Source organism: Phoxinus phoxinus (genome assembly GCF_949152265.1).
Source record: "Phoxinus phoxinus genome assembly, chromosome: 20".
In the NCBI taxonomy this organism is placed as follows: Eukaryota; Metazoa; Chordata; class Actinopteri; order Cypriniformes; family Leuciscidae; genus Phoxinus; species Phoxinus phoxinus.
In genome coordinates this window covers 24,623,228-24,635,848 of record NC_136895.1, presented here as the reverse complement: position 1 = coordinate 24,635,848, position 12,621 = coordinate 24,623,228, and the positions used below count along the sequence as shown (strand labels likewise).

The 12,621-nt window shown below is 38.2% G+C and overlaps 2 protein-coding genes across 9 annotated transcripts in view; one reads left to right on the top strand and one right to left on the bottom strand.

Moving 5' to 3' along the window:
• gpd1b (glycerol-3-phosphate dehydrogenase 1b) overlaps positions 1–12,621 on the bottom strand; it is a 154,677-nt gene that overhangs the window by 53,338 nt on the left and 88,718 nt on the right. The window lies entirely within an intron of this gene.
• LOC306988150 (uncharacterized protein) lies at positions 1,927–12,294 on the top strand. 8 transcript variants are annotated; one of them, XM_079592918.1, is made up of 6 exons: positions 1,931–2,249; positions 3,167–3,184; positions 3,371–3,439; positions 3,515–3,540; positions 3,610–3,636; positions 3,720–12,294. In XM_079592918.1, the coding sequence occupies exon 6, from the start codon at positions 4,924–4,926 to the stop codon at positions 12,193–12,195; it is 7,272 nt and encodes a 2,423-aa protein (XP_079449044.1). In that variant the 5' UTR covers positions 1,931–2,249; positions 3,167–3,184; positions 3,371–3,439; positions 3,515–3,540; positions 3,610–3,636; positions 3,720–4,923; the 3' UTR covers positions 12,196–12,294. The 8 variants fall into 8 exon arrangements, with proteins under 8 accessions (XP_079449048.1, XP_079449044.1, XP_079449051.1 ...); XM_079592922.1 differs by lacking the exon at positions 3,610–3,636 and having other exon boundaries at positions 1,927–2,249; positions 3,371–3,540; positions 4,436–4,637; positions 4,909–12,294; XM_079592920.1 differs by lacking the exon at positions 3,167–3,184 and having other exon boundaries at positions 2,121–2,242; positions 3,340–3,439.

Here is a 12,621-nt window from a genome sequence, read left to right as displayed (position 1 = left end):
GTCCACCACAGTGACCCTCAGTTGTGTGTGTGTGTGTGTGTGTGTGTGTGTGTGTGTGTGTGTGTGTGTGTGTGTGTGTGTGTGTGTGTGTGTGTGTGTGTGTGTGTGTGTGTGTGTGTGTGTGTGTGTGTGTGTGTGTGTGTGTGTGTGTGTGTGTGTGTGTGTGTGTGTGTGTGTGTGTGTGTGTGTGTGTGTGTGTGTGCTAAAACACTGATATCAAATGTTCACGTGTTATAATTTGTTACTGTTCATTAAAATTAAAGTTATGTTATAATGTTTTATTTTATTGATGTCTTTAATATTATTCTGTGTATTCTTCGGCAAAGTCGGATTTTTGGTGATGTTGACGTTGAATACGTGGGACTGTGGTGTAGCTCACTTATAGCCTAACTTGTAAAATAAAAATCAATAAAAGTTGTTAAGCTGTGAAAATGGACAATATATTGGATATATTATTATGGATATATTTAAGGACATTGGATAAAAGTATAAAGTTTTGTTGTATATATTTTTGGTCATGCAGACCTTGTTTGATTTGTGAACAAATCCCTTCAGTCGTGACTTATTCACGATACAGCACTAGCCTACCTAATTGCTTTTATAAAATGGTTACCACACAAAACAAATATTAAAGAGGAAAAAGGTGTATCTATGCAACTTTCAAATCACTAAAAGCCTTCCTTCCGTCCCAGACTGTAGGCTAACCACCAACAGAAGTTACATACATTATTTTCACCAATAGATGGCGGCAAAGACTGTCTTTATGAGTGAGTCAGTCAGTAGAGAAGATTTTTACATTGAAAGGACTCTTATACAAAATATAATTCGGTTCTAATATATTATTTAAATATTTTGAATGTAAAAAATAATTATGCACAGCTATTAGCTCCCATACTTTTGATATTTAATTTTTAAATACTTTTTAGTTTTTATATACAAAATTAAAAAAAAAAAATCTGGTGATTTTTAATCAATTAATTGTGATTATTTACTCCATTGTGTTAATTATTTGATTATAATGATATTGGGTTTAGTATTATTGGTATTTTAACAAATTAACGACTGGCCAATGACGAAATCAGAAGCGCATAACTAATGAGCTGTCATTCTTTCTGGGTTCTTCCGGTCGGCGGTCGTTTGCTTCGTGCGAGTGAGGAAAGGAAAGATTTCTGAGGTAAATTATTCAATTAACGACGATTAAAATGTGTGTAGGTTTTTTGTTTATAAATGTTTATAACTGCTGACACATGAAGAAAATTGTAACAATTTCAATTAAGATAATAATTTGTCTTGTGAGGGAACTCCCGGAGATTGTGTAACGTTAGCGGCTGCTGTCTTCCGTCTTATTTGGTTGGTCGTGTTGTCAAAAACATTCACTGATATACCCACCGTTAACGTTAGTTATTTTGACAGATAAACGTGGAGAAATACCCAATTTAATATGAGTCGTGGCTACGTTGTCGTGATTAAACAAAACAGTTAAGTTAACGGAGGGAGCCCTTGCCTCCCACAGGCCGCAGAAAATGTTGTTCCACTGTGTAGGATACATTTTCTGCCTCATTTTGTGTTAAAAAGCCCAATTAGGTCAAAAATGAAATTTATTTAAAACACTCAATGGCGTTTTAAAGTTAAATGAGAAAAAAAAAAATTATAATCGTCATGGGTTACTGCTCACGTCACGGTGAGAAAACTGCACTTTTCGGTGCTAATGTAACCAAAGTGCTGACTAGACCAGGGGTCGGCAACTCAAAATGTTGAAATAGCCATATTGGAGCTATTATAGCTGAAGGCAACACATGCTGTAAGTGTCTATATTAGCTTTATTAGCCCCCTAGTATCCAAATGATAAGTAGGCTACAAATACATGATGAGAAAATCCTTTATTTCGAATCTGTCACTTTATTGTTTCCATGGTTACGCGTCATTGCTTGTCACGTGACACAGCGCAACCACAACACAGCGCTGAATGAATGATGATCTGCTTTTATGTAATTTTTCCTTTTTTATTAAAAATATTCACACATTTATTAGCTATAGTATGAAACCCTGATATTCCGATTGTCAAATATGTGCATGTGGATGTATTTTGTTGTATAAACACCTTTTATAACGATCGCGTTAGTTGAGCTGTATATGCGTGCGATGGGCGGCGCCATGTTAGTTTGTGCCACAGTTCAGAATCGGATCTGTTGGATTTACAACACGTCAATTCCTCCACTTCTCCCGAAATACATGAAAGTAAGTGGCTGGTGAACTGGGAGAAGAATAGGGTTAAATGTAAAGCTACTTACACAATGTGTATCTGATATGAATAAAACGTGTCGTCTTTTTATATTATAAAGGATTATTATTGCCGCTTCCATATACATCAGTGTATATTTTACAACATCAAATTCATTGTTTTTTAGTACTTATGTGATTCTTAAATGTCTTAAACCTAAAATAACCATTATGTGGTTGAAAACACTGAATAGTTGTGATATATGACAAGCACTGAGCGCGTCCGTCTCTGGCTCAGCGCCAGCCAACGTTTTGGATTTAACCGGTGTGATCGTACGCTCCAGGGACCAGCGGTGTGATCCTACGTGCGAAAGGGTTCAAACAAAACAATATATTTTTTCCATTTTCATATTTTTGAAAAAGCTCCAGGTAGCCACTAGGGTTGCCGACCCCTGGACTAGACAAACTAGTAATGCTACTTATACTTTTATTCATAGAAACGCCTGTTTATCCATCCATGCCTGTGTACCTATTTCTAATTTTTTTTTTCTTGAGTGTAACAGGTCATTGCTGCTGCGTAAGTATTTGATTGACAGATTCTCAGTATTTGCTATATCATGACAAAAAAGATCAGAGCTAATTTTGCATAACATGATATGCACATTGCAGAAACGAAGAATATGGACATTAATTGTAATGTTGTTTTTTATTCTCACATTCACCTTAATTTATTGCCATCTAGAAACGTTTGTGGTAAATACATGTTACACCAATTTGGCATTTAGATATTCATAGGATTCTGATATTATTTTGTATATTTTAAAGTTCTTCTGTACATACAGACCTATGTGATGGCCCATTTTACTCATATAATAGTGAATCATGTCATTTCTTATTTTCCTCTCCTTTTATTTTACGTAAATCTATGTCTGTAAAATCTTGCCAGGTGATTGCATCCTTTGTGGTAAGTACTGGTAATCTTTTTAACTGACTGTAGTTTGACATTTATAATAGATTTAGAATATTAATCTATATCTGCATATTATACATCATAATGCTGTATGTGATATTCTCTTTTGTCAAGCACTTAATATTTGCATAACATTTTGTGAGTGGTAGCTCAAGATCATTTATTTATTTTACTTATTAGATTTTGTCGTGTTCCACGTCTCTCCCAACTGGAACTGTTAAAGGTGGCCAACAGCACCTTCATTTCAAGGTAATGTATATTCATATTCACAGCCAACAAATGTGTACAAAATACTAGTTATTGCTTTACATTGTTGTTTTTTAGGTGACATTCCTGCTTTGAGTGTCTACGTAAGTATCCCTTTAAACTTACTATATAATGTTAATCAGTCATTAGTCATTTGTCTCTCTGCTGTTAAGGGTGGCCAACAGCACCTTCATTTCAAGGTAATGTATATTCATATTCACCATATTCACAGCCAACAAATGTGTACAAAATACTAGTTATTGCTTTACATTGTTTTTTTTAGGTGACATTCCTGCTTTGAGTGTCTACGTAAGTATCCCTTTAAACTTACTATATAATGTTAATCAGTCATTAGTCATTTCTTTATAATATTAGTATTCTGTCTGCATGGATCTTGTCTTTATTTCGTTAGTAAACGCATTACACTGGCACTACAACATAATAATGTAGTATTGTGTGACAGCAGACACATTACAGCTTGAAGGAATAGCTAGAATTGTATGAGCTGTGAATAATGCTATATTGTAACTTTTTTTACATTTTTAAATTCTCCCTAGTAGATTGTCTTTCTTATTTTGTTTACAAAGTGTCACATTTATCAGTTTGTAAGGGCTAATCCACAGCTAGAAACAATGATTTAACTGTTTATGAAAAAAAGTGTGAACTCTTTCCACCCTCAATTGTGTAAGTAACCCCCTTACATATAATTTTAGTTCAAACTATATTACTAGTGCATTTTTGTATTGACTGTTGTTATTTATACTTTCCATTTTGCATTTAACAATGTAACTGACTTGATTTCTTTCTGTGTTTGTCTGTCCTGACCTGTCCTATACTTTCCTCTCCATAACTTTATATGATTCACTCAAACCTTTATCTTGCTTACTAATTTAAACAAATGCCTCTTCCATCCTTTCTCTTCCAAAACTCATAACTGGCCTGCTTCATCAAATGCTGCTGCACTGCTTGCTGCTTGCTTGCTCGCACTATAAACGCAAGATGCAAATTCAGATCTGCTTCTAACCCTTATGCACCTATGCTTAGCTTGCCAACGCATCTTTAAAAAAAAAAGGCCAAACCCCATGATTTTTGATCTATGATCATTGATGATTCTTGATTGCATCTTGATACACTCAATTACATACTCAATAACACAAAGATTTACACCCATACTCACGTTCCTGAAAAATCACCATCTCCGGTAAGAGAACTGTGCTGCATCTTCAGTAAGAGAGATATTTTTTTTTACTCTACACAATTTTTTGATTAACATAACTTCACATTAATTAATTTACTGTTGTTATATATCAGCTGTTGTATTACTGTTGCTATATATATATATTCTTGATATCAAATATTTTACTTTTCTGTCTATCTGATCTCATAAAATACATTACCTTTGTACTTTTTCAAGTAACCGTAAATATAAAAAATTTGTATCCATTCCTCAAACATATTTGCTTGATTGCCAGTGCTGAAACATCACCATGCCAAAAAAAGGAAAGAGGAGTCAATCTCAGAAACAGCGCAGAAACCTAGAAGCTTCATGTGGCACCAGTAGCGGCACCAGTAGCGGTACCAACTCTGTATCAGGTATGATTGATGAAAACCCATATGTTCTGTCTGTTGCAGCATCCCACTGTCAAAGCAATTCCAGGTACAACATTTACTCCAGAGGACGCCAGTGTACGTGCAATGGCTTAATGTTCCTAGCTGTCCACAATGAACGTAATGAGCTACTCGGTTTCGATTTAGACCGCATTTTACAGAAAGGTGATGCAGTTTACACTAGGGTCAAAAAAACACTGTGGAGCAAAGGACAATTTGTGAATAATTTTTTTAACTTTGATGAGCTGCCAAGCACAGTTAAGACCAACTCAGCCTGCTACAACATCCTGAAACAACCTCAGAGAGTTGGATTTCTAAAAGATTCCCCTGCCCTAGGCGAGTATGAAAACCTTGAGAATACTCTGCAATGTCTCAGAGCTGATGTGAGTGACGCGTTGCTGCTGGTTGGATGCACGTGTATCGCTGTATTCAGAGATCGCTCAGGGAGGTTTGGTTATTTCGATCCTCACTGCAGAAGCATATATGGAATGCCTGAATTAAACGAAAGCACAGGTACTGCCGTGATGTTGACCTTCTTCCGTTTAGAAGACCTGATCGAGAGGCTGATACTATTGTTTCAAGGGTGTTTCGAATTGACAGACCAGCAACAATTTGATCTGCTGCCTATATCGTTCATTAACCGGATAACTGAAAGCAGTGTATGCACTGAAGTTTCCCTGAACTGCTGTGAGCTTGAACGTGATGTACAACCATCCACCTCTTTTGAGAACAAGGCTCTGTCAAACAATGAACAATGCAGGTCTGCTGATGTCTCACAACAGTGTGTCCAAGATCCAGTTCAACAACCATCTGAGACTAATGTTATTGGAGGCACTTCAACTAATGATCAAGCCCACTTGACTTGTCAAGATGAAATGGACATTCTAACTACCGTCAGTCAGAATCAAGACAGTAATAAAAATGTGTCATTCAGTGAACTTTCACATGATCAATTGCCATTGTCGACTCCAAATAACCAATATTCAAAATCAACTGACTTAAATAAGCAATCGAAAAAACTGAACAAGACTCAAAGGCGTAAGGCTTACAGTTCAAAAAGGCACAAAGAAATGAGTTCCATCAAAAAACCAACTAACCTCAAAATAGATAAGGAAAGTCGTAAACAAGCCATGAAGAACAAATATTGGAATAAAGCAATTTACAGAGAACACCACAAACAAGCCATGAAAAACAACTATAAACGTATTAATGAATACAGAGAGAGAAAAAAGAGTACCGTAACCAGCAATTACAAGAATGACAAACAGTTCAGGGAGAGACAAAAGAACTATATAATTAAAAACTACAGGAATGATGAACGATTCAGGGAGAGACAAAAGAGCTATATAATTAAAAACTACAGGAATGATGAACGATTCAGGGAGAGACAAAAGAACTATATACTTAAAAACTACAGGAATGATGAACGATTCAGGGAGAGACAAAAGAACTATATAATTAAAAACTACAGGAATGATGAACAATTCAGGGACAGACAAAAGAACTATATAATTAGAAATTATAGGAACAATCCTAAATACAAGGAACAGCATATGCAATATCTTGTTGATCGATATTTAAAGGATCCTATTTTTAGGAAAAGGCAAATAGACCATTATACAAACCGATGCAAAAATGATCCTAACTTCTATGAAAAAAGGAAGAACATTTTTAAACAACGTTATCACTGTGATGCACATTTTAGGGCTCGTCAGAAAGAATATAGCTTATTCAAATGTAAAAAGGTACTTCACACAGTGCGCTGTGCACAAGACATACAGCACAAATACAAAAAAATTAATATGATGCGCCAGCAGAGAGACACGTTACAAAATAACCAGCCTGACGCAGTACAAGATCCGACTGTGTTAAGAGCCTTAAATGTTTTCAGAGATGTAATAAAACAGGGGCCAACTTATGTCTGCACATGCTGTGCCAGAGCACTCTTCTCAAATCAAGTCAAATCGTGTGATCGTGAGCGCTATCAGAAGAACCCGACAGTTGCTTCAGTTTGCTTGACCGGAAACTATGTTCACGTCTGCTCCGACTGCCCTGCTCAATGTTCCTTGGAGTACAGGAAAACAGAGTGGATCTGTCACTGCTGCCATAATAAACTATTGTGTGGTCAGATGCCAGACATTGCTTTAGCCAATAAACTTCAGTTTGCTCCCATTCCTCCAGAACTCTGCGATTTGAATGTTCTTGAAAGACACGTTATTGCAAAGTACATTCCTTTTGCTAAGATTGTTACACTACCGAAAGGCCAGCAAAGAGCTATAAAAGGCGCCGTGATTTCTGTTGCATCTGAAGTAGAAACGACAGTAAATTCTTTACCCAGACCAGGAAGTGAATCACAACTGCTTACAGTGAAACTGAAAAGGCGTCTGTGTTACCAAGGTCACTATCAGTTTCAGACTTTGAACATGCAAAAGGTTTTGTCTGCTTTAAGAAAGCTAAAAGATATTCATTCAGAATATAAAGATATCATCATTAATGCAGAACTCTCTGAAGAAGAAATGTTTAATGAGCATGAACCGTGTGCAAATGACATCAGTGTTCCTGACGAGGAAATGGATATTGAGAACAACAGCCAAAGTGAGAACACTGAAGAACAGAGCAATGAGAATGAACACAATGATGCAAACGATGACACTACTGAAGAAGAGCAATCGAGAGGCCTTGCCTTGGACACATGCCTTCAACCCCCAGATCTCGGCCAGCAGCTGTTGTCTTATGATGATGGAATATTTTGCATTGCCCCAGCAGAGAGAAACACTCCTGTAAACACTTTCAAAATTCCTAAACTTGAGTCTATGGCATTTCCAGTGCAGTTTCCAGATGGCAAGAACACCTTTGATGAGCCTAGCAGAGCAAAACATGTTTCCCCCAGCAGATACTTTAACTCTAGACTATTCTCTATTGACAATCGTTGTGCGAAGGATACCAACTATGTCTTCTTTGCGCAGTTTGTGACTGAAATGAACATAGCCACATCTAGTATGTCTATCCAGCTGAGGAAAGCAAAACCCATGACCCGTGATGGACGCAGAATAAACTGTTCAATGCTGCAGGACAAGCATGAGTTAGAAAAGCTTGTAATAAATAAGGAAGCTACACGATTCATGCAACCATTAAGAGGGACTCCAGCATACTGGGAGAAATCTCTCCGTGATTTGTTTGCTATGCTGAGACAGCTGGGCACTCCTACATTTTTCTGTACGTTTAGTGCTGCTGAGATGAGATGGCCTGATGTGATTACTGCTATTAAAGCACAACAAGGTGAAACCGTGAACTTTGCTGAATTAGACTGGTCCGAAAAATGTGAAATCCTCAGAAGCAACCCTGTCACAGCCATGCGGATGTTTGAAAAACGAGTTGAAGCCTTAATGAGAGATTTGATCAATTCACCTGCTCGACCTATCGGTGAGGTAATTGACTTTTTTTACAGAGTGGAATTCCAGCTACGTGGCTCTCCACACATTCACTGCTTATTTTGGGTGAAAGATGCTCCAGAGTTTGAAAAAGATGAAGATCAGGATGTGTGTGATTTCATTGATAAATATATCTCATGCAAATTACCAGACCCAAACAAAGACCCAGAACTACATAAAATTGTAAGTGAAGTACAGATGCACAGTCGTAACCACTCAAAATCCTGTAGAAAGAACAAGAAGCACTGCCGGTTTGGATTTCCTAAACCACCCATTAGCAGAACCATGATATCCCGGCCCAGGCCTCCTCCTGCAGATCAGTCTGATGAAGGGAATGAAGCAGAGGAAAGAAATTATGTCAGTGTTGCAAAAGAGCAGCTACAGAAGGTGTGGGATCTACTGAATGACTCAACTCAGAGTTTTGATACCATTACACAGCTACTTCATAAAGTAAACATGACGTATGAAGAGTATAAGAAACATATTGCTACTATTTCTACATCAAGTTCAATATTTATGGAGAGACGACCACAGGACTGCTGGGTGAACGGCTATAATCCACTGCTGTTAAGAGCCTGGGATGCAAACATGGACATACAGTTCATTCTGAACCCCTACAGCTGTATCATGTATATTGTCTCGTACATTTCAAAAGCTGAACATGAGATGAGTGAGTACCTTAAAAAAGTGATAAAAGACTCAAGCCATGATAACCTGACTGAACGTGAGAGCATGAAGCAGATCATGAACGCATATTCAAAGAACAGAGAAGTCAGTGCTCAGGAGGCAGTCGCTCGCACATGCAGTCTGAAGTTAAAATCATCATCACGTGCTGTCATATTCATACCTACTGATGACAACGCTGTAAAGATGAGTTTACCAATGAGGTGCTTGGAGTCAATGGATGATGACATAGAGAACGTGTGGATGACAGGATTGCCAGACAAGTACAAGGCCAGACCAAACAGACCTGAATTTGACAACATGTGCATGGCTGATTTTGCAAGTGAATACCGCATTGTTTATGCAGGAAAGACAAAAGGTAAAAATGTTTTGCCACTTCAAAAAAACTTGGGACACATACAGAAAAGAACAAGGGGAAAACCTGCTGTCATCAGATTTGCCCGTTTTTCACAGCAGAAAAACCCAGAAAAATTCTATGGAACATTTCTAAAACTTTACTTGCCGTATCGATCAGATGAGCAGCTGAAGTCCACAAGATTTCCGACATATGAATCATTTTTTGCATTTGCGTCTGTAAAACTACCAGGAACTGATGAACTGCTGCGTGTGTGCAATATTGTAAACGAAAACCGTGAGAAATATGAAAAACATAACGAGGCTATAGAAAAGGCTATTGAGGATTTTGAACAGAATGGTCCAGTTGAAGATGCATGGACTACATTGGCTCCAGCAAATGAAATGATCCGATTGGAGAGCATATCAGAACGCGAACCCACTGATCCTAATGATGTGAACGAGCAGGACGATATTCCTGAATACACAGCATCTACCTCTGTCAGTAACACAGCCGTGCCACTCGTGGAAGCTACACAACAAAATCCTGCTGAGATTCGCAAAATGTACCAGAGCTTGAATCAAACACAAGCTTCCATATTTTATGCAGTCCGAGACTGGTGCAAAAGATGTGTCTCTGGTGAAAACCCACAACAATTTCTGTATTTTTTGAATGGAGGAGCAGGAGTTGGTAAATCACACGTTATCAAATCTATCTATGCAGAAGCAACCAAGATTTTGCGCAGGCTTCCATGCATGCGAGAGCATACTGACATTTCCAAGCCAACCGTTCTTTTAAATGCATTCACAGGAACCGCTGCCTTTAACATCTCAGGAAAAACACTGCACTGTCTTCTGAAACTCCCGAGAAGCTTAAAGCCTCCATACCAAGGCCTGGGAAACAGCTTGGATGAAATCAGGGCAGACCTTTCTAATGCACACATTTTAATCATCGACGAAATATCAATGGTGTCAAAACAGTTGTTTGCCTATGTGAACTGGAGACTACAACAGATTAAAGGAAACAAGAAACCTTTTGGTGGATTATCTTTATTAGCTGTTGGAGATTATTATCAATTACCACCTGTGGGAAGAGCAAAACCACTCTGTGTGTATGAGGACCATGTGCTGGACTTCTGGACAGATCAGTTTCAAATGATAACTATGACACAGATCATGAGACAGAGAGATGATCTTGCATACGCTGAGCTGCTCAACAGACTGAGAGTAAAAAAGAAGCACGAGAAGCTGACTGATGCAGACAGGTGCATGTTAGAAACTGTAATAAGATCCTCCCCTGAAGAGTGTCCAGCTGATGCATTGCACATCTATGCAACCAATAAAGAGGTAGACAATCACAACAGTGAAGCCATATCCTCTCGCTTTTCAAATATCATTACCATAAATGCACATGATTACAAAAAAGATCCCCGAACAGGAGAAATGAAAAGGCAAGCGGCACCATTTAAAGGAGACAATCGTGACCTTATTGACACACTACAGATCGCTATTGGTGCACGAGTGATGCTAACCAGAAATATTGATGTGGACGGTGGATTGGTTAATGGCACTTTTGCCAAGGTGGCCAAAGTAACAGCCCACACCCGAGATGGATTGGTTCAATTAATTGGTCTTCATTTAGACAATGTGACTGCTGGACAGAAACATCGCAACAAAGCACTTGATGGAGATAACAACATTGTCTATATTGAGAGGTCAGAGGAACCACTGAAAAGAAAAGGAACAATTCGAAGACAATTTCCCATGAAGCTTGCTTTTGCATGCACCATCCATAAAGTGCAAGGAATGACGACTGATCGCGCTGTTGTATCTCTGAAGCACATTTTCGAATCAGGCATGGCATACGTTGCACTCAGCAGAACAACATCACTCAGTGGACTGCACATTACTGACTTCGATGAAAAGAAAGTCTTCTGTAATCCAGAAATAAGTGCCTCCTTGGAGAACATGCCAAAAGCAGATTTTCATAGTATCCAGCCCATCCTAAATATTGTACAGGATTCCAACCTGAATTCAGCTCTTACAATCATTCATCACAACACAGAGGGACTGGAGTGTCATATGGATGATTTAAAATGCCACCATGAGCTTCTCTTGGCTGATGTTTTGTGCCTCACTGAAACACACCTGTCAGGCTCGGCTGTTCCTGCACATCTACATCTGGAGGGATACACTATGTACAAACGCAACAGGCATGCATCCTACACAAACTATGCACATTTGGCAAACAAGAATGGTGGTGGAGTGGCCATTTATGTGAAGAACAGCTTTCAAGTTCGTCCTCTGATGTACATACAGAATGTTACTGACTTGGAATATTTGGTTTTGAAGATAGAAGCCCCCAAACAAGCACTTCTTGCAGTAATCTACAGACCACCAAGTTATAATTTGGCAGAGTTTTTGGCACACCTTAACGCCCTCTTGACATCTCTGGAGATCATCGATATCAGGCCTCTAATCGTTTGTGGCGACTTCAATGAAGATCAGCTTTCTCATTGCAACAAACCTATTCTCAATTTGTTTGAAGATAAAGGATACACACAGCTAATCAGGACCGGGACAACAGAAAAAAACACTCTTCTAGATCCTGTCTTCATAAGTGGCGCACACTCAAACGTCAGAGCAGGAGTTCTACAGACGTATTACAGCTATCATGATCCTGTGTATTGTGTTTTAGAATAGATACATCCCATATATCAACATCTGCATCAAACATTCAACACTGCTGTAAGATAACATCTTTATTTTAAGAAAAAAATAATGCTAATACAAATAAATGTATCCCACTAAACTGTTCACATTTTGTCTACTTCTTGTGTGCATGTGTGTGTGAATGTGTTGGATATAGAGTGTTGTGTGTTTGTGTGTGTGTGTGTGTGTGTGTGTGTGTGTGTTAGGTAAGGAATGAATGGAGAGTGAATGTCCTTTCCAAGGATCGCCACCTTGACGTGGTGGAAAGGCTTGTGTGTTCCATTGATCCCAAGAGTGAGTAATTCTGGAGTTTTTTACTCCAGTTTGACTTGCTTAAGGGTGAGGTTCCAGACTAAGTGCGATCCAAATGAGCATTAACTAAATAAAATATATTTTTAAGCATAATTACTTGATTTT

What these genes read in the sequence shown, in the direction of transcription:
- LOC306988150 (XM_079592922.1), top strand. Translation starts at nt 4,924, where the DNA reads ATGCCAAAAAAAGGAAAGAGGAGTCAATCTCAGAAACAGCGCAGAAAC.